General features: G+C 40.5%; 1 protein-coding gene across 1 annotated transcript; it reads left to right on the top strand.

Annotated features, from left to right (window-relative positions):
- Positions 1–3,938: 3,938 nt before the first annotated feature.
- Positions 3,939–10,475, top strand: LOC116273843 (endogenous retrovirus group K member 7 Env polyprotein-like). Its single transcript, XM_031663779.1, has 2 exons — positions 3,939–4,081; positions 8,463–10,475. Exon 2 carries the CDS (start codon positions 9,362–9,364, stop codon positions 10,409–10,411), a length of 1,050 nt encoding a protein of 349 aa, XP_031519639.1. The 5' UTR covers positions 3,939–4,081; positions 8,463–9,361; the 3' UTR covers positions 10,412–10,475.
- The last annotated feature ends 12,865 nt before the right edge of the window (positions 10,476–23,340 follow it).

The following is a 23,340-nucleotide window of genomic DNA, read 5'->3' as shown; positions in this document are numbered from 1 at the left end:
AGAGGTGCTGCTTTCAGTTAGAGAGGAAAATAATCTTTCCCCCTGGCAGATAAAGTTCCACAGGAATACTCTTGAATCATGGTTGGAAGGCTAACTGATGTGATATTGGTACTACTACCATTCCAACATACTTATTATTGATTACTTATGCACGCTGGTAATAATAATAATAACAATAATAATAGCTGCTACTTATTAAACAACCATTATCAGGCCATACATATATATTTTTATATATATATATATTCTTATTACAATACCTATTATGTACAGTTCTTTGTATATAAAAGATGCCAATAAATGCTTAATGAGTGAATGAATAAATACTTACAAGGTAAGAATTGTTAACTCTTTCTTACAGATAAGAAAAATGGTATTCAGATAACTTAAATAATTTGGGTACTAAGTCACAGAGTCAGAAATTAAAGAAATTTTTTTTTAACCCAAAGCCTTGTCTCTTTCTGTCTCACTCTTTCTCCTGTACACACCCAAAAACTAGAATGTAAACTAATGGAGTTCTCATGCTTTAGATATTCTGGTCTAAATTACAGTAAAGTTACCTACAATAACTTGAGTTCTGCTGGGTCCAGCTGTCCCATGCCAGGAAATGTAGAGGGACATGGACCAGATCAAGGTGACTTTCTCTATACCCTTCTCTCATCCCTTTGAGGCTGTGCCCTCTGAAAATCAGTTTGAAGTAAAGTATCCTGGTGTTTACAAGCAAAGTCCACCCAGCTGGTCTCTCAACTTCACCCCTTTCCTATTTCTTCTAACTGGTCTACTGGCCTTCAAAAGTACTGACCTTCCCTTGTTCCTCTTGTCCTACCAAGATGTTCCCATTGCCCAGCTCTGGGAAAATCAATGGGTCAACTGGGGTTTCCAGGCTCCCTTTATCTTCCTGTCTAATTTTCCTCTTATAGATATGGCTGCCTAGAACACTCCCTCATCCCACTTAGTTCATCGTGTTCTTTTCTGATGTTCGCTATGGTATAACGAATACAAAATTTGGAGTCAGAAATTGTAGCTCTGCCATTTACTAACTGACTTTGAGAATGTCTCAAAATCATCCTGGGTGATTACAGATGGTTTTCTCATCTATAAAGTAGGGATGAACCTAAACAGAAAAAAATGCACTTTAATGCAACTTTGAAGTCTCACCAAAGGTATTATTAATTCAGGTACTTCAGATAGAATACTATGACAAGTTGTGGTGAAGGGGAGCAATTTTTTATCATGTGAGCTCACCCTATGACCCTAAAATCATTCCCTCTAGGAGAATGACCGGCCCCCTTCTATATTAGCCCTGAATCATATATCTTAAAAGAGTTATAATAAAAGCTCAGTGAGGGCAAAAATTTTTGTTTTGTTCACTGATTATATCCTAAGGACCTGGCATGTAGTCAACACTCAACAAATATTTGTTGAATAAGTGAATAGAGAAATTGTCATAAGTAGCGAAGCTTAGAGCGAAGCCATCCACTGGGGAAGTATTACATTTGTGGTTTAAGGTAGATATATTTGAGTTCCAGTCCTGGCTCTGCATCTTTCCAGCTATGTGAGCTTGAGCAGGAGCTAAACTTTCCTAGACCTGAGTTACATCATCTGGAAATGGGAATAATAATTTCCTGTTTTCTTAGGGTTGTTTGAAGGATTAAATGAGATGATACTTGGAAACTAGTTCACATAGCACCAGGCACAGACTGATTGCCTAGGAGGAAGAAAGATACACAGTATTTGGAAGGGGATGATCAGAGGTCCTTTAGCTCATAAAATACATTTGTTTTCTCTTCGTAGGTATAAGCGATAGCAATTCAGTCACTCATTCAACAACCATGTTTTAGGCACCTCCTGTGTGCCAAACATTGATTTAGGCACATGGGATAGGATAATTTATTGAACAAAACAAAGAATCCCACCATTAGGAAATTGACCTTCAGGCAGGAACAAATAAAAAATAAACAGTGGACATAATAAGTAAATTAAAAGGTGTGGTGGTAGAAGATGACTAATGCCTTAGAAAATTAAAAAGTGAGTGCGTTAAGAGTAATCAGCAGCGTGGAGGCAGGGCGCCAAATGCAATATTTACTAGAAGAATCAGACTAGGAATTTTGTTTTTGTTTTTGTTTTGAGACAGAGTCTCGCTCTGTCGCCCAGGCTGGAGTGCAATGGAGCGATCTAGGCTCACTGCAACCTCTACCTCCTGGGTTCAAGCAAATCTCCTGCCTCAGCCTCCTGAGTAGCTGGGACTACAGGCGCATGCTGCCACACCCAGCTAATATTTTGTATTTTAGTAGAGATGGGGTTTCACTGTGTTGCCCAGGCTGGTCGCAAACTCCTGAGCTCTGACAATCTGCCCGCCTCAGCCTCCAAGGATTACAGGAGTGAGCCACAACGCCCGGCCCCCAGACTAGGAATGTTTTAGAAGACATTTGAGCAAGGACTTGAAGGAGGTAAGGGAATAAGTCATGTAGATGTCTGGGAGAAGACCACAGAAGGGAAAGGGAAGAACAGGTGCAAAGGCCCTAATGGGGTCTTTATGATGGGTGCATCTAAGGGTCTACGATTAGATGAACAAGTCTGGAGCAGGAATGAGCACAGATTATTTAGGGTTTATGAGCTATGATATGGACTTTTGTACTTATTCAAATGATACAGGGACAATAGGAATGTTTTAAGCCAAGTAGTTATGGGACATGACTTGGATTTATTTATTTATTTCTTTATTTAGATGGAGTCTCGCTCTGCCACCCAGGCTAGAGTGCAGTGGCGCGATGTCCGCTCACTGCAACCTCCACCTCCTGGGTTCAAGCAGTTCTCTCCCTTAGCCTCCCGAGTAGCTGAGATTACAGGTGCCCGCCACCATGCCTGGCTAATTTTTTGTATTTTTAGTAGAGATGGGGTTTCATCATCTTGGCCAGGTTGGTCTTGGAACTCCTGACCTTGCCTCAGCCTCCCAAAGTGCTGGGTTTACAGGCATGAGCCACCACGACCATCCATGACTTGGATTTTAAAAGAGGTAGTCTGGTTGCTGGGTTGAGAATAGGTTATAGCAAGCCAGTACAGAAGCATGGAGACCTGTTAAAAGGCAACAGCAGTGATGCAGACAGGAGATGACACTGGCACAGACCAGGACAGCAGGAACATGGGAAGTAAAAGAAGTGGATGGATTCCAGATACGTTTCATTTTTATTTTTATTTTGTTTTATTTTAAGATAGAGTCTCGCCCTGTTGCCCAGGCTAGAGTGCAGTGGCACAGTCTAGGTTCACTGCAACCTCCGCCTCGTGGGTTCAAGCAATTTTCCTGCCTCAGCCTCCTGAGTAGCTGGGACTACAGGCACCCACCACCACGCCCAGCTAATTTTTGTATTTGTACTAGGGACAGGGTTTCATCATATTGGCCAGGCTGCTCTCGAACTCCTGACCTTGTGATCTACCCACCTTGGCCTCCCAAAGTGCTGGGATTACAGGTGTTGGCCACCGTGCCTGGACCCAGATATATTTTAAAGGTCATTAGAATGGGCACAATTCAGAGGTTTGTCCCCTGTGAAGGACTGCTAATCTCCACCTGTTTACAGCTGCCATGATAAATAAAGGTACATTCGAATAATTTTACAATATTTTAGTAGGCAGATCTTTCTCTTGTTCAAAAGGGCACTGTAGAGGACTACGTGCTCACAAACAGGGTGTTCCCCATAAGTCCTGCTCTCGCAAACGAAGCAGGGCGTTCCCGACAAGTCCTGCTCTTGCAAACGAAGCAGGGCGTTCCCAATAAGTCCTGCTCTTGCAAACGAAGCAGGGCGTTGGGGGCCTGTTTATATGTAAACATCTTGAAAATCCAGAAAGTCAGGGAAAGGTCAGAAAAACAACAATGTGTCTTGTGACGTGGCAACATTCCACAAACGACTGTATAAAATAAAGCGGAGCGCGCCATTCGGCGTGGCCGCCATGTTTGTCTTGTCTTGTGTTGTCTTGTGTGTTCATTCCTTTGTTTAGGAAACACGCGGACCCCAACATCTGGCGCAGCGAGCAGGGTCCGTGGCTCCACGAGAGCAAGGAACCGGAGGGGGAACACCCCGGGCAGGTAAATAAAGAAAGGGGGACCCACGGGAAAATTATGGGGAATTCCACCTCTCTGGCCTCTGAATATTTGCGGTTGCTCCAGGGACTGTTGATGTCTATAGGGGTAGAAGTTAGTTAAGGAACATAAGACTTTGAAGTGATTGTTTGCCCATGTTGAACAACATTGTTATTGGTTTCAATATCAAACCAAAGTGCAGTTAAATCGAAAGGAATGGTTACAAGTGGTTAAAGTCCTGCGTCGAGCTCATCAGCGAGGACAAATGATGCCTCTGACTTTGTGGACTTTGTGTGTAGTTCCATTACTCAGGCATTAGAGTTACTTGAAACTGACTCTCGGAGCATGGCGATACTGCCACAGGAGGTGAGGCATCTAAAGCTTTAGAGAGGAATGATCTTAGAGAGGAACATGTTTATGCCCCGGTTGTTGAGGACAAGGAATTGGAAAAAGAGCTAATGCCTCCTTCATCTGAAGGAAATTCTGATTTGCAGCACATTTTAGAGATGTTACAACAGTTGTTAAAATTGCAAGATACCGCTGCTTCTGTTTCTCCTATCTCTCCGCCATGAGCCTTCCCTGTTACCTTCCCTTCTGCTAAAAGGATTTCCCTTTGCCTCCACCTCCAACCTCTTTGCCTATGTCAGGTCAGGTTTTCTCTGTGCCTCTTCCTCCTGTAGGAGAAAAGAAGGAATAAAAGGAAAAGGGTGATTTCGAGGAATTAGATTTATTCCCAATAACACGGGCTGCTTTCAGCCTCAATGCTCAGTTCCCAAACGGTGGCCAGAATGTGACTTTTACAGCCCTACAGTTTAAATTTTTGAAAGAAATGAAAGCTGCAATTTCTAATTATGGACCTCAATCACCGTTTGTCCTTGGCCTTCTCGATTCCTTCTCTTCAGAACATATGATGATTCCTATTGACTGGGAAACGTTGGGACAGGCTGTCCTTGATCGTTTGCAATGGCTTCAATTAAAAAGTTGGTGGTGGGAAAAAGCAAGAGTACAAGCTAGAAAAAATGCTACGCGAAATCCCCCAGGACCTACTGAAGAGCAGCTTACGGGTTCAGGACAATACGCCACTCTTAATGCTCAGGCAGGCCTAGATGATATTGCTCTCACTCAGATTAAAGCCTTGTTTATAAAAGCGTGGACTAAGGTTGGAATAGTGGGTAAAACTTCTTTATCTTTTGTAAAGATCCTACAAGGAGCCACTGAGCCGTATCTGTATTAAAGACTGTAGGTTCAGGCCCTGCTGCTAAAATTCTTTTGGATACTCTGGCTTTTGCGAGTGCTAATCCTGAGTGCCAAAAATTGCTGCGTCCTCTAAAAGCTAGTGGAGCTAATTTAGCTAAATACATTCGGGCTTGTGCAGGTGTTGGAGGAGCTATTTACAATGCTCAATTGTTTGCTGGGGCACTTTCTAAGGCTTTAAAAGGCAATTCTAAACAAGGCATATGCTATCAATGTGGGAAACCCGGTCATTTTAAAAAGGAATGCCGGAAAAAAATTAGGCTCTTCTGCTCTAAAAGAAAAAAGGTTACCATCTAATATGTGTAAACAATGTGGCAAGGGTCGACATTGGACCAATGAATGCCGTTCAAAAACTGATACAAGTGGGAATGTACTGTCACCCCTCTCGGGAAACAAAAGCCGGGGCCCGCAGGCTTGGGGCCCCAACAACTACAATCAGGCCTACCCCAGTACTCAGTGAGCAATGGCTTACAACATCAAGGAATGACCTCAAGTCCTCCTTAAAGACATCTTACCCTACCCCAGTTTCTCAGCTTTATGCTGCCACTAAGCAGAGTGCCGCTGCTGACCTAGCTATTGTCCAACCTTATACTTTATCTCCTAATAGAGGAATATATAAGTTGGCTACCGGAGTGTGTGGTCCTTTGCCAAAGGGACATGTAGGACTTTTACTAGGTTAAAGCAGCAACGCTATGCGGGGGTTAATGGTGGTCCCAGGAGTTATTGATCCTGATTTTACTGATGAAATCCTTATTATGGTACAAGTCTCACAACTTATGCGCCTAGAGGCAGGGGAATGTATTGCATAATTGCTTTTATTGCCTTTTTTTCCTTTCTTATCTGGAGATGTGTCTCCTCAAGGAGGTTTCGATAGTACTGGGAAAACTGTTTTCTGGGAAACTTTAGTTTCTGATCAAAAATCTTTATGTTCATTGCAAATTAATGGGATACTTTTTGAGGGCTTAGTCAACCCAGGAGCAAATGTATATAATAATGTTTGGCTCAATAGCCTGATCATTGGAAAAAGAAACGAGTATCGGTTACTCTATCCGGCCTAGGTACTGCTTCTATAGTCTACCAAACTGTCGAGCCCCTGAGCTGTGTAGGACCTGAAGGACAACAAGGAAAAGTGTTCTTTTATATTGTTCCCATTAATATTAACCTTTGGGGCCGTGATCTTTTACAACAATTTGGTGCCTTTTTAAGCATTCCTCATATTTCTTCAGCTGCCAAAAATATGATGTTCAAAATGGGCTACAATCCTTTAAACTCTTAGCCACTGTCCACAAGCCTCAAGCTTTACAATTGAAGTAAAAAACTACAACTCCTGTTTGGGTGGAACAGTGGCCATTATCTAAAGAAAGACTTTAGGCTTTAAAGAATTTAGTTAAGGAACAATTGGCCGAGGGGCATATTGAACCAAGTACTTCTGCATGGAATTCCCCTGTGTTTGTCTTGTCAAAAAAAAAAAAAAAGGGAAAATGGCACTTATTAACTGATCTTAGAGCTGTAAATACTTGTATTCAACCTATGGGGACTTTATCCCCTGTAGCAGAAGAAGAATTGTCATTTGTAGAAAATAGAATTAATGAGGCTCACCTTGATTATATTGTACCCAATCTTCCACTTTCGTTGTGTCTTTTTCATACTCCCCATTCGCCAAGGGCCGTTTTACACCAAGATAATAATATTCTGGAGTGGCTGTTTTTGGCTAATAAAGCCATTAAGAAAATTCACCCATATATTGATAAATTGGCTGAATTAATTATTAAAGGACGACATCGAGCTCGTCAGTTGCTTGGTGCTGACCCTGTAAAAATTATTACCCGGTTATCTAATCAATACATTGAATCTCTGCTGGAAACTCATGAGGGTTGGCAAGTGGCTTGCGCTGAGTATACTGGTTCTTTTCTCAGCATTATCCTAGTAATAAATTGTTTGCTTTTCTGCAACAATATTCTTTACTGCCATATAATCCTATCTCTTACACTTCAGTTAAAGGTCCCACCTTTTTTACTGATGCTTCAAGCAATGGAAAGGCTGGATACTGGACTTAAGACAATTCAAAAATTTCTCACTATCCATTTGAATCAGTACAACAAGGAGAACTTTTTGCCATTCTTATGGTTCTACAAGACTGGCCTCAAACCCTTTGTAATATAGTTAGTGATTCCCAATATGCTGTATATATAACTAAATATATTTCTCAGACTTCTTTACCATTATTTTCTCAAACTCCTTTACAAAAATTATTTTCTTTATTATTTGTAACTCTTACTACCCGCATTGCCCCCCTTTTTATCACTCATATTCGTTCTCATTCAGCTTTGCCAGGACCTTTATCTTTTGGCAATAGTCAGATTGATTCTTTACTTATTGGCAGTGTCCAACGGGCTCAGGATGAGCACCAACTACATCATACTAATAGTTTAGGATTACAACGGCGATTTTCTATTAACACGCCGACAAGCCCAAGCTTTTGTCAGAGCCTGCCCACCTTGTGCTCCTATTATTGCACCTTTTTTAAGTCCAGGTATTAATCCTCGAGGCATTCAACAAAATCACATTTGGCAAATGGATGTAACTTATGTTCCTTCCTTTGGTCGTTTAAAATATGTTCATCATACTATTGATACGTGGTCACATTTCCAGTGGGCTACACCATTACCCTCTGAAAAGGCTGACTCTGTTATTACTCATTTACTTACTTGCTTTGAAGTTATGGGAGTCCCTGCTGAATTAAAAACTGATAATGCCCCTGCTTATTGCTCTCGCAAATTGGCTGCCTTCCTCTCTTTATACCATATTCATCATTCCACTGGTATTCCATTTAACAGTCAAGGTCAAGCAATTATTGAAAGAGCCAATGCTACCTTAAAATTACAACTTTTAAAGCAAAAAGGGGGAGATGGGCGAGATTCCCCAAAACATCAAATTCTGAAAGCCCTTTTTACTTTAAATTTTCTCAACCATTGGCGCCAATTACAGCAGTCTGCAGCGGTGAAACATTTTCAACAGCCTTTAGAAAAGCCACAAAACAGTAATCTGTGGGTGTATTATCCTTCATTACAAGGGAAATATTTAAAAGGAAAAGTTTTACAATGGGGCCGAGGCTATGCTCTTGTCCGTACAGGTGCCGGAAACGAGTGGTTTCCATCTCGACGGTTGAAACAGTGCCATAGCGAAGAGGAGCCGATCCAAAGAGTTCCTGAAGGAATTCCAGGAGCTAAATCTGAGCGCTCAGAGAACATTCACCTTCGGAACTCGTGCGGAGCCCCCGACATGGGGACAACTGAAACAGTTAAGAAGCTAAAGGGGTTGTTCAACAAGCTGGGCAGCCCAAAACCCCACTGACTTGATTCCTGGCTATGCTGGCCGTAGTAAATTGTCAGGTAACAGCTGGAGAATTTACATACTGGGCTTATATTCCTTTTCCACCCTTATATCAAGGTGTGGCCTGGGGAGACAGAGAAGTCCCAGTATTTACTAATGATACTGCTTGGATGCCATCGCCTTTTTTAAACCAGGATCCTGAATTAGACACTGGCACAGTAAATAGTTCATATCAATTTGGGGTTGAAGGGTTACCTATATGTCTTGGGGGTAGTCTGCATTGTCTGCATCTTTCTCATGAGGCTTGGGCTGTTCGCTATAACCATAGTCATATCTCTGCCTTTACTATGATTGTTGTGGCTCAAAGTTTCAAGTATAATCATACTGCAATACTTAATGAAACTCTGCCAAGTACATTATCTTTATGCCCTATCCCTGATGTGTCCGGAGGTGTTTCCCAACTAGAGTGGACTAGATGTAGAAGTAGTGGGCCACGATTGTTGTTAGAAGTAAAAGGGAAAAGTCGTAAATACTTTGTTACAGATTGGAGTGTACATGGAGATTTTCAGACTAAATTCAGCCATGTCAACCTGCGTTGGCATAAGGTAATCACAGCATTTCTGCAGATGGCAATGAAACTATTATTTGGCATGATGGTGGTCTATCACCCCCTTGCCACATTTGGCTAATACCTCACAAATGCAAGGTCATATTTGGAAGTTGCTAGCTGCTGGTAAACCAATGTTCACTTTCACGGGAAACATGTCCTTAAATCTTACTAATATTGCTAACCCTTTCCATATATCTTTGCATCGAAATAGTTCTAGATATGTTATTGCATGTGTAAGAAAGCCTTACTTGTTGTTGACAGGAATTTTTAAATGGGATAATAATACAGGGGTAGTTAACTGTACAAACAATTGTACATTCTTAAGTTGTATAAATACTACTTGGTGGAATAATAATTGGAATGAGTCTCATTCCGATTTATATATACTAAGAGCCAGAAAAGAAACCTGGCTACCTGTAAACTTAACACATACTTGGAGTGAATCTGCTGGGGTTACTCAAATTTACAAGGTTATGCAAGATCTTGTCCACCGCAGTTGGAGGATCGTGACCGCAATGATAGGACTTGTAGCAATTGCTTCCACCGCCGCTGTTGCTGAATTAGCTCTACACCAGAATATACAAAATGCAGAATTTGTGCAACAATGGCATGAACAATCACATTTGTTGTGGCAGCAGCAACGAGACATAGATGCTCATTTGACTGAACGAGTAGATAATCTGGAACAAGTGGTTTCTTGGTTGGGAGATCAGCTAACAGTGTTGAATACCCGAGCTTTGTTGAAATGTGATTGGAACACTACCCAATTTTGTATTACTCCTGTTCCTTTTAACAGCACTGTACATAATTGGACTGAGATAAAGAGACTTTTAATTGGTCATAATAATCTTTCCCTAGAAATACAAGAATTAACACAGAACATTTCTGAAACATTTCGCAATCAGTTACCGTTGCTGACTGGTGCAGATTTGATGACTGGTATTGCACAAAGTTTGACGTCTTTGAACCCTATGAGTCCTGTAAAAACTTTGCTGACCTCTGTTTCTAGTAATGTATTGATTGTTGTTCTTGCCTTTGTCATTTTTCACAGTCTGCTGGAGACGGTGCCAAAGGGCAAACACCGAATCCCAGCGAGCCCAACATGTAATGATGGTTTTAAAAGAAATTCAAACTTGTAAATAAGGAAAGGGGAAATGTAGAGGACTACGTGCTCACAAACAGGGTGTTCCCCATAAGTCCTGCTCTCGCAAACGAAGCAGGGCGTTCCCAATAAGTCCTGCTCTTGAAAACGAAGCAGGGCGTTGGGGGCCTGTTTATATGTAAACATCTTGAAAATCCAGAAAGTCAGGGAAAGGTCAGAAAAACAACAATGTGTCTTGTGACTTGGCAACATTCCACAAACGACTGTATAAAATAAAGCGGAGCGCGCCATTCGGCGCGGCCGCCATGTTTTTCTTGTCTTGTGTTGTCTTGTGTGTTCATTCCTTTGTTTAGGAAACACGCGGACCCCAACAGGGCACCACCTCCATTGCTGATTTTTATTCAGAACTTGTCAAAACTCTGCCTGTCTGCTAACATCACAGATAGACATTATTTGCTGCCTGATGGAAGTACACATTACCCTTGAATGGTATGTGTTTCTGTAAACTTCAATCAAGTAAAGTCTCCAATTCCAACCACCAATTTATAGGAAATACAAGGGATGGAGGATACCACTGACTTACAGCCAGTAAAATATAAGCACGGAAAACTCTAGAGGACAAATGACCTGGGTTTTTGTTGTTGTTTGTTTTGTTGATGTTGTTTTGTTGTTTATGAGACAGAGTCTTGCTCTGTTGCCCAGGCTGGAGTGCAGTGGCGTGATCTCTGCTCACTGCAACCTCTGCCACCTGGGTTCACACCATTCTCCTGCCTCAGCCTCCCAAGTAGCTGGGACTACAGGCGCCTGCCACCACGCCCAGCTAATTTTTGGTATTTTTTTAGTGGAGACGGGGTTTCACCGTGTTAGCCAGGATGGTCTCGATCTCCTGACCTCATGATCCGCCCGCCTTAGCCTCCCAAAGTGCTGGGATTACAGGCATGAGCCACCACAGCCAGCCATGACCTGTTTCTTTAACAGATTAATTGTAAGGGGAAAGAGGACTGATTCTCTTCTATTTCAAATTATTTCAGAACTACATCTTCCAAATGTATTGACCTCTTTTGGATCTCAATTTTCTGGTTTTTTGTTTGTTTGTTTGTTGTTGTTGTTTTAGAGACAGAATCTTGCTCTGTCATTGTCTGGAGTGCAGTGGCATGATCATAGCTTAATGCAGCCTCGAACTCCTGGAATCAAGTGATCCTCCCACCTCAGTTTCCCAAGCAGTTAGGACTACAGGCATGAGCCACCACACCTGGCTTTTCTTTTTTTAAGTTTTTGTAGAGACAGAGTGCTGTGTTGCCCAGGCTGGTCTTGAACTCCTGTCCTCAAGCAATCATCCCACCTTGGCCTTCTGAAGTGTTGAGATTACAGGCATGAGCCACGGCTCCCAGCCTGGATCCCAATTTTTAATAAATCATTTTTTTAATGTATAAGACATTTGAGAAAATTTGAACACCATTTGGGTATTTGATTATATCAGCACATTGTTATTAATGTTTTTAGGTGTAAAAGTGACTATGGTTATGTTTTTAAAGGAGAAAGAGAGTCTGTCTGTCTTTTAGGTAAAAATTGTCAAACATTTTCTATAAAAGGCCAGATGGTGAATATTTTAGGCTTGGTGACCACACGGTATCTGTCGCAACTACTCAGCTCCACCATTATGGCACGAAAGCAGCTACACACAGTAAGTAAATGAATGAGCATAGCTGTTGACAGAGAGGAAAAACTTCCTCTTAGTTTTACTGATTAGAGGCCTGTGAATTATTAATAAAGTGACAAATGACAGATTTGCAAGAGAGAAGATAGACTTTTACTCACATATGTAAATGGGAGTTCATAGGAAAATGTGACTTGAGGTGGCCATTAGAATTTGTGGCTTATATACTGTCCTAATGGGGAAAAGTGGAGGGAAGTATTCATGGAAAAATAAATTACTTTTAGGAAAGATAAATGGGCTTTTATATGGAAGACAGGATAGTTTCTTGACAGTTTGTTAGGTGTGGTGCCAGCTTCTCAACCTAGTGTTAAGAGTCAATATTCCCTGGTTGCAAACTTCTGGAAAAGGAATTTATGAACATTGATTGAGCTCATTTGAGAGGCTTTTTAGCCAGGCAAGGGAGTTCAGGGGGGGAAAAAAAAAAAGCTTATTCTCAAATGCTTTCAGTTCAAAATAATGTTTATGCCACAGTTGCTTATTCTGCAACCCTTCACTAAATTATAAGAAAACTTTACTTATAAAACAGACATTGGGCTATAGTTTGCTACCTCTGTTTTAGAGATACACATTGAAATATTTATAAATGAAATAATATGATGTACGAGATCTATCTCAAAATAATCACGTAGGAGTAGGCATTTAGGTAAAACATGATTGCCCGTGATTGCCCATGACTGCTGATGAGTACATCGGGGGTTATTATACAGCACTTCTCTGTTTTTGGATGTGTTGGCAACTTTCCATAATAAAAAATGAAGAAACAAAGACAAAAGTCAAACACAATAAAACACAATAATACTTAATATCTTGAATTAATCACTATTATCAAGCACACTATATTCCAGGCACTGTGCTAATCGCTTTACATGTATTCACTCACTCAATCTTCACCACAACCCTAAGAAATAGGTTCTTGTGTAAATGAATGTGAACTTGATTGGATTGAAGGATACAAAATATTGATCCTGGGCGTGTCTGTGAGGGTGTTGCCAAAGGAGATTAACATTTAAGTCAGTGGGCTGGGAAAGGCAGACCCACCCTTAACCTGGGTGGGCATAATCTAATCAGCTGCCAGCACAGCTAGAACATAAGCAGGAAGAAAAATGTGAAAAGAGAAACTGGCCTAGCCTCCCAGCCTACATCTTTCTCCGAACCTGGATGCTTCCTGCTCTCGAACATCGGACTCCAAGTTCTTCAGTTTTGGAACTCAGGCTGGCTCTCCTTGCTTCTCAGCCTGCAGACAGCCTATTGTGGGACTTTGTGATCATGTGAGTTAATACTTAATAATAATAAACTTAATAAATACTTAATAAACTCCTCTTAATGCTACATATATATATATATATATGTTATTAGTCTGTCCCTCTAGAGAACCCTGACTAATACAGTACTATTATTATCCCCACTTACAGACGAGAAACACAAGGTACAAAGAGGTTAAATAAATTCCCAAGGTCACAGAATGCATAAGGGGCAGAGCCAGTAGCTGAACCCAGGCAGGCTAGCTCCAAAGCCTATTCTCCTTAAGTATTATACAAGTTACTTGTTAAATACAAGACATTTATGGATTTGGAGAATTCTCTCTCTGCTCTCCTCTAACAATGGCTCTTTTCTAGTTAATATGCTGCTCCAGCAATGTCTTGTCTAGGGGATTACTTCCTGGATCTTTGCACTCTACATTATTATTCATTCATTTTTCTGAACCACAATATAACTGAGCTTAGTTATTAAAATAATCTAATTCCTTCTATAACTGAATGCATTTTTATCAACCTTCTCCCTCTTGCTTTAGAACAGAAGACAACCAAGAAAAAATCTTCTTGAGAAGAAAAAAAAAACCCAATGGCTTGTATAAAACATGAGCATTTGAGCCCTGTTAATTTCAAGTATACAGTTTTAACCAGGCAGGCAAAGATTCAGATCACGAGCCAGTGTTTTCAACCATCCTTGTGTACAAAGGATTTCACATCAGCAATATTAGCATAATCTTTAAGTAGACATCAAAAAACAAAACCATAGCTAGAAAGAACCTTGAGAGGTCATCTAATCCACCCCTACTGCTAAAAAGGGTGGGCATAAGCTAGACAAGAAAGGCAGCTTTCTAACCTTTCATCTCTACAGAAGGAATTTCATAAGCTTCTTTTAATATATCAATGCCTTAGACTGCTTACTTTTGGGAACATTCCTAAAGTCTGGATATGGTTCTTTTTGCCCGGACAAAGCTTTTCTCCATTTAATAATAGGTCACACTACGCACGGTGGCTCACGTCTATAATCCTAGCACTTTGGGAGGCCGAGGCAGGTGGATCATAAGGTCAGGGGTTTGAGACCAGCCTGGCCAACATGGTGAAACACCGTCTCTACTAAAAATACAAAAATTAGCCTGATATGGTGGCACACGCCTGTAGTCTCAGTTACTTGGGAGGCTGAGGCAGGAGAATCACTTGAACCCAGGAGGTAGAGGCTGCAGTGAGCCTAGATTGAGCCATTGCACTCCAGCCTGGGTGACAGAGCAAGACTCCATCTCAAAAAAAGGAAAAAATAGGTAACAAGGATAACACAATAATAATAGTAGTAGTAGTAATAATAAATTGATATAGATATATACAAATGATAAAATACCAATGCATTTTTCTGTACTTAGCAATGAAGCTCCTGGATAATTCATCAATATGAAAAAAAACACACTACTCTTTAAATATAACATCCACTCTTTGTATACAGTATTATATTTAGTATATTGAACTACTGGATTTGAGTCTCAAGACCATTGTTAAACAGGTAATATATTGACTCCATTTAACAGATTGACTCTATCTTCATGAGAAAAGTTAGGCTCAGTGATAGTGATTTAGATCCAGGCTTATTAAGCCCAACTCTCCCATTTCTCCCATCACACCACTCTGGAAAAGCAAACAGATCTTCTGGTAGGTTATTCACTACCAGAATACCTTTAACAGAGCTTGGCCATTGTAGAATTAAGCAGTGAAAGGATAAAGAAAGTTCTTATATGCTGTTTGCTGACGTTAGACTAGATCAAAATGGCAACACATATTTTAGTTCACTGTGAGGTTGTACAGTGTTACTGACAAGCGGTCAGGGATGTGGAGAAAGGACTGATATAGCTTCTGCACTATTTCACATTTTAAAAATGAGCATATATGAGCACATACTATGTACTATCTGTGCTTTTACCTATGGTATAAATAATACATATATTAAATACCTATGATATTTTTATATGCATAAAAATATACCACTGGTGTTTTTACCTGTAAAGAGTCCTTCCCTTAAAGTACTGTGATAAAATATTTTAAAAATTATAAATAAAGATTCACAAACCATTAACCTGAAAAGAATAGAATATTTATACCTAGAGAGGGATCATTTTAATTTTTAGGTTGGGATTTGGTTATCAGACTTTATCCACTTAAATTATTTGTCAGTAACTGCGATAACAAAACAGATCACATCTTTCTTCTTTTCCAAAGAAATAAGATGAGGTGGTCAATCAAAATCTGAATCGTTCCTTTTCCCAACTCAGTACAGGGTCCCAAAGAGTTAGCTCTGCCCCTCGCTATAAGATTTCAATGCTTGCTCTGTGGGAAGGTAGCATATTCATGGGGTTAAAAACCTGCTCTTTGGAGTCAGATGACAGTTTTCAGTCTCTACTTTGCCAGTCTTTGGCTGTGTGACTGGACCAGCTTTTTAATCTCACTACACTTCAGATTTCTTATCCATAAAATGGGGACAACAATATTACTTAAATTACAAAGCTGTTGTGATAATTAAATGGGTTATTAAGAAAGGCACTTGAAATAATGCCTGGCACATAAACACTAGCTATTTATGGTGGTGGTGGTGGTGTTGTTATAGTTGTTATGATTATTACAGTACCAAAATCCAGCTGTCTAATCTTATACTGCAAAATTTCTGGATACTCCACTGACATAGAAAAATTAGCCGGCTAAACATTTCAGAGAATGTACTTCCTTGCAGAGTTAGCGCAAGAGTCAAAAACCACAGCCCATTGGGCAAATCTGGCTTCTTGAAGGCCAAAACCTGCCATACCCATTTGTTTTTGTATTTTTTTCCTATCGCTGCTTTTGCACTATAAGGGCAGAGTTGAGAAGCTGCAAATGAGACCATATGGCTCACATAGCCAAAAATATTTACCATCTGGCCCTTTACAGAAAAAAAAAAAAAAAAAAAATAGCTGATTCCTAAGCTAGAGGCATTTTTGTTCAAGATAACATATTTAGTCTCTTAGAATTCAAGATATGTTGCTTGTGCTAAGCAATTCTAAAGAAATCGCCAACATAACCATCATCCTTTCTTCTTTGGTACCAAAGATCAAACATGAGTCTCAAGTAACTAGACAGAGAATGAGCATTAGTGCCTCCACTAATTATGGCTGCAAGATCCATTCCTTGCACTCACTCTTGACAGTAACAACAGCTCTCTTACTTTTCTAAAACCATGGAAGAAATTCTCCTCTTTGTTGTCTTTCCTATAACATAGATATTTTCAGTTACCGTTGGAACAAAAATTTTTGTTTTTGTTGGTATATGTGCTTGTGTGTGTACGTATATATGTGTACACATGTGTGCCACATACTTTGCTGAGTTCTGGGAATACTATTCTTGTTCACAAGGTTGATAAGATCTCTCTGCCATGAAGCTTACATACTACTAGAGAGAAGAAAAAAGTCCTAAAGATATATTTTTTTTCCTTAAGATAATTTCTAATAGTGAAAGAGATGTGAAGATTATATTTAGTATATTGTGCAACTGGATTTGAGTCTGAAAACCATTGTTAAACAGGTTTGACTCCATTTTACAGATTGAATCTACTTTCATGAAAAAATTAAGCTCAGTGACAGTGATTTAGATCCAGGCTTATCAAGCCCAGTCTCCCATTTCTCCCATTGCACTACTCTGGAAAAGCAAAGAGATGTTCAATAAAACCACTGGGATGTGGATGGAGAAGGATTGAGAAGGAACAAAAGGGGTTACTTTAGAATTGGTGGCTACAGAAGGCCTTCTCTCAAGAAGAGATATTTGTACTGAAACTCAAATAGAAAGAGGAAGATAATTTTCACATAAATAAAAATGTGTTCCATACAAGAGCAGAAATAAGCTTGATGTTTTTGAGGATACACATGCTGATACGCCAGCACAGCTTGAAGACGAGCAGTATGAGGTGAGATTAGAGAGGGAGGTCCTGTGAGGTCTCATAGACCTTGGTAAGATGTTTGAATTTGACCTAAGTCAAATGGGAATCCATCAGAAGATTTTCAGTAGGGAAATAACATGATCTGATTTATATTGTAAAAGATCAATTTGTCAGCTATTAGAAGAATGAATAATACTTAGAAAGCAATGGAGAGTGGAAGCAGGAAGACCAAAAAGTTGGTGCTTGCAGTTCAGGGAAGAAAGGATAACAGTGGTAGAAATGGAGAACAGTGACTACTCAGGGCATATTTTGAAAATATAATTGGCTAGACTTGTTGAAGGATTAGGAAAGGGAAAGATAAAAAGGGAGAAATCAAGAATGATTCTTACTAGTCTTGTGATCTGAGCTCTAGGTGGTTGGTGGAGCAACGTACTGAGATTCATTCATTGTTCACTCATCAATGTTTGTTGAGACCAAGTTTGTGCCAGGTACTGTTCTAGACACAGGAACTATAGCAGTGAAAGAAGTAGCAAAAATCCCTCCTCTGGTGGAATTTATCTAGGTGGGGATGGAGAATAGGGAAGATTAAGAAGCAAGGAATTAGGTGGGGAAGGTGAAGGTATCAATTACCAAATCCTGTTGATTCTACCTCCTAAAGATGTCTTGTAGTAGTTCAAGTAGAAAATGAATGGCAGCTGCATCACAGCCACATTCAAGGGGTAGCCTTGAAAGGTGTTGGGAAGGAAAAATCTTCTCAATAGGCAGAGCTTCATCTGATCACTCACTTCATACAGTAGAAGTGGCCCAAGAAGTAAGCATATATAAAAATTCCTGGGAAGTGTCCACAGGCCTAGCCTTCAGTCAGGGGTCTAGAAGGAAAAGGACTGAAAGAGCAGAACAATATCTTGAGTAGAGGCAGGTGGATGGACATATAGACACTTAATGAAGGATAAAGACTTCTGCGTCACACAATTATACCTACCAGAAAGTATCTATCATAGTAGAGGGACTAAATAGCCAAGTAGACAAAATGACTTTGCCAACTGACAGTAGCCAGCCTTTGTCATTGGCCGCCATATAACTTACATGAAAGGCATATGAATCAAGAGGCTACAGTGGCAGAAATGAAGACTACCTGTGGGCTCAACAATATGGACTTCCACTTACCAAGATATCTCACTACTGCTGCCTCTGAGTGTCCAACCTACCTCAAAAGGAAGTACCTGTGGTTCATCTTCATAGGTATAGATAGATACCTATTTCAGATGTGGGTTTGCCTTTCTTACCCACAGAGCCTGAGCCAGCACCACTATCTGCAAGCTTATGGAATAAATAATCCACAGGCATGGAATCCCTTATGACATAGCACCTGAGCAGGGGGACCTATTGCACAGCAAGTAAGATGGCCCTATGACCACGGTTCCATAGTTTGTATCACATATTACGTCATCCAGAAGAAGCCAGCCTCATAGAAGCTAGAACTGGCTTCTAAATGCACACCTGAATCACCAACTCAGTGATAACTCTGACTGGATGTGGTGCCATCCTCAAGATGCAGCACATGCTTACACCAAAAACTTTTATATGGGGCTAAGTCTGCAATAAGAAGAACATGTAGGTTTAGAAACAAAGGGAGTTGGAAAACATGAATGGCCCCACTTACTGTCATTTCCAGTGATTCAATCACAATAAGGAACTTCATACTTCCTATTTTGCAATTCTTGGCATTGCAGAGATGTATTACTGCGACTAGATAAGATTTTATTTAAGCTAACTAAATAATTTAAGTGAGAAGTCCTGGTCTCCAAAGGATATGCACTCTTGCCAGGAGACGCAAGTATCACCCTGAACAACAAGATGTAGATGCCACTAGGACACTTTGGAGTTCTTGTGCCCAGGAACCATGAAGTCAACATACTAACTGTGATAGTTGACCCTAATCCGCTAGAGAAGGTAGTGTTGTGTTCACACAATTAGGACAGGGAGAATATATGTGGAAGCTAGATGATCTACGTGGGTATCTTGGCATTTCCTTGCCTTCTGATCCCAGTGCCCTATGATACACGCAGCTGCCACTGTCTGAAAAGGGAATGGTATGATTGCCAAGGGCTTACATTCCTGAGGACTGAAGGTTTGGGTTATACTACCCAGCCACCAAGGCCTAAAGAAACGATAGCTGAGGGCAAGGGGAATTTAGAATGAATAGTGGGTTAGAGAGAGGAGCATTTGTGGACCTGAGACCAACTGCAGCCTCAGAGGCTATTATTTATCCTACTAACCACCCTCATCTACATTTTTCCTCAGAAAGAGAGGCCCACAGGAACCATAAAGGAGCTGTCCCATGAACCTGCTTGGAGAAACAGATCTCTGTGGTGCAAGGGGTAGATTATAATGGCCATGAAAAATGGACAGTTCAGATCTCCTGCTGTGCCTGGGCAGCTCACAGCCAATGACCACGCGTGGTATGAGTCCTAACGCAGGACCATTCTGGAGAGATGTGGAACTCCTTTAACAAGAGATTTTGACTGCAAACTGCCCATCGGCCTGGCCAAAACTTTATTAGAATGGCACTTCAGATTGACACCCTTCCTACCCAATCCTTTCATTCCTGTGCCCCTCTCCTTCCTAGTTGTGGGAAGGAGAGATCTCTCTGCCTTCTCCTGCTCTCACCCTCTATCCTTCACAACAAGTTTCTTGCACAGAAATTTCTGTTTTGATGTCTGCTTCTGAAGACCTGAACAAACATATGAATCAACTATTATTATTTTTATCTGAAGTTTTATTTCTTCCATAAATATAAAGACCCTGGGGATAAGGTTAGGATATTTGGATCCAAAACTCATCATATACTCATGGCACTAAATCACAGGAAATTCTAAAATTTCTAGCAGTATTTCTGGTAATCCAAATAATATTTATAAAAGTGTGTGTGCACGTGTGTGTGTAGGTCCTTTGTTAAACCCTTGTACATTTGTGATTTGGGGCAGAAGAATTCTTTGCTTTAGAAACTATCTTGGTTCTATAATTTTTTAAAAATCCTGTCTTTTTTCTGTTCAAAAGGCAATACATATTCTTTTTTAAAAAAAACAGTGACGGTAAAAAGTTAAAAAAAATAAGCTAAGTAGGGATTAAGGAAAGAGTAAAAGTCAAGGGTATCTATACTGATTAAAGAATTTTTAGGGCCAGGCGTGGTGGCTCACATCTGTAATCCCAGCACTTTGGGAGGCTGAGGCAGGTGGATCACCTGAAGTCAGGAGTTTGCAACCAGCCTGGTCAAATTGGTGAAATCCCGTTTCTACTAAACATACAAAAACTATCCGGGCGTGGTGGCAGGTGCCTGTAATCCCAGCTACTCAGGAGGCTCAGGCAAGAGAACTGCTTGAACCCGGGAGACAGAGGTTGCAGTGCGCTGAGATTGCGCCACTGCACTCCAGCCTGGGCAACAGAGCGAAACTTCATCTCAAAAAAAAAAAAAAAAAAAAAAGAATTTTTAAAATTCAGCAATAAAAGAGAAATGAATTACTGACACAATAACATGGATAAACCTCAAAAATATTATAAGAAGGCAGGCACGAAAGGTTATATTCTGTATGACTCCGCTTATTTAAAATTCTAGAAAAGTACATCTTACCTATAGTAACAGAAAGTTCTTCAGTGATTTTCTGGAGCTGGGGGCACTGACTGCAAAGGGGCAAAAAGAATTTTGGGGTATCAGAAATGTTCTTTGACTGAGGTGGTGGTTCCATGTGTGTGCATACTTCTATCAAAATTAATTGACCTATATACTTAAAATGCATACAAATGTATTTTATATATAAATTATGCCCTGGTAAAGTTGATTTTTTAAAAACACATGATTTTCAATTTTGGAAGAAACTTGGGCCAAAATATTCTTCTTCATCCAGGCCACCATCTTTTCTTACCTACATTTTGCAACACCGTCTGACTGTATTCCCTTATGGGAATAAAGCTTCCTTCCCCGCTGTTCTTCACTCTGCAGCCAGGCTGATGTTTCTAAAAGAAAATATGATTATGTCAGCCCCAATAACCCCTTCTTCTTCACATGTATCAGTCAGTGTTGACTCAGAGAAATAGAACCACTAAGACAGATATAGATATCTGTTACAGGAATTTGACAGTTTGTGTAACCACACAATTGTGAGAACAGGTTAAAGTTTCTGTAATGCAGTTATGTTCACCTGTTATCTTCCGATGATGGAGTTTGAAGTCCACAGGGCAGGCAGTTGGGAAGGGAAGATGGATGTAAATTCCAGTAACAAGATGGAATCCACAAAGTGACAGAAAGAAATCTGTCAGTTCTCATGGCCTCTGACTTTGGTGGTATGAGGCAGAAGGTCAGGTCCTTCATTATCATGGAACTAAACACACACCTGGTCCAGGAGTCAGGGAAACTGACAGAGGATCCAGGGAAAGGTGAAGCAGTTGAAGGCTCAGCCAGTCTCACACCAACATGAGCTAACAGATAAGTAACATGCATGAGCTACAAAATAGCTGCTGCTTCACTTCCATCCTCCAAATCTCCCACAAGAATTTCTTACGGCCCACCCTAACCAAGAACATACAATAAAAGGAATGCTGTGAAATGTAGGTCAGCCTAGCCAAACCGACACATTACAAAGCCATCACACCATCCCAAACCTTAAATGGCTTCCTATTACCCTCACTGCCTTGAACAAAACTTGTAGTTATTTGTGACCTGCCTTTCCAGATTTTCTGCCATTATTTCCTAATCCATCTCAGGGTATACATACCTATGTTTAGTACAAATGTTGTGACTTCTAAACCTTCCCACATTGAATTCTCTGACTGGAACACGCTTCCTTCTCTATCTTCTCCCTCAACCTGGCTAAGACCTCTTCACCCTTACAGCCTCAGTTTCCTTTAGGAAACCTTCTCTGACATACTCTCTTCATCACTGGTGACCAGTACAAAGTCAGGTCTATGTTAGCACCCAACAGACTTCAGTTGAATGAATAAATGTGTGCTCATGAAAATTAAAACCGATTATAGTTCTATGAACACACAGCTGGAGCCTTTGGCATAACGGAGATAAAGTACTACAGTCAAAGTCAGTGGGTAGGCAATGTGTCCAGTCTATTGCAATGTGGGAAACTCTATTCATTTCAGCAGAAATACACACATCCTGTTTATCCCCTATTCACTCTATACCACTGATATATTAACCCCCACTACAACATAAATGTCCTTAGTTTGAGTTGCCCAGAAAGCAGAACCTGAGAAAAAGCGGTTTGTTTGGGAGGTGATTCGTGGGAACAAGATTAAAAATCAGGGAGGATGGGAAAGGGAAAATAAAAGCAAGTTAACGAGTGTTAGAGCTGGCTAATATTGTGGGTAACTAAAGCTCTGTTTCACTGGGAACCCTGGGAAGAACTGTGGAGAACCACAGATACCCTTCTGAAAGGAGGCTGAGGCACTTAGCCACCAACTGTCCTCATCCCTCACTGGTTGAGTATTGCCTCTGGGGAATATGTTCCCTTCCCCCTACCAACACTTCCAGGCTGCTGGGGATGAACAAGATCCCTTGGCTTTAGAGAAAACAAGGCAGAGAGGTAGGGGGACCACCAACACATGTAGTAGGATGTTGGGGAAACATAGGAAACTAACAAAGCTTCAAAAAAGTTAGAGGAGAGCCAAGGGGACGTGGCCCGAGTCTCGAACAATTTCTGCTCCACGTCCCAAAGATTTTTTATCTCCGTTAATCACTAGGTGCCAACATAAAGACAAAAAGAATAAGAAATGTCAAATCAATTTCAGTTTCTTCTTTCAGAGAACTGATGGCTTGGGAGTTTAGAGAAATTTCATTATACTGAATTACAGTATGAATAATATGAAGAAAAGAGGGCTAGGTGTTTAAGGAGTAAATAGATCATTACTGGCTGACAGTTTTACTCAAAGAATGCTGATGCAAACTTTGTTATATTCCTTCCTATGTATTGTATGGAAATGGTATGCCTGGAGTTCTACAGTATAGCAACCCTGCCTAGCAAAGAGGAGTTGAAAGGGACAGGAGCAGCTCAAATGTTATAGAAAAT

Source organism: Papio anubis, chromosome 2 (genome assembly GCF_008728515.1).
Source record: "Papio anubis isolate 15944 chromosome 2, Panubis1.0, whole genome shotgun sequence".
Lineage (NCBI taxonomy): Eukaryota > Metazoa > Chordata > Mammalia > Primates > Cercopithecidae > Papio > Papio anubis.
The sequence above is the reverse complement of the archived record's forward strand: the minus strand, read 5'-3'. Positions and strand labels throughout refer to the sequence as shown.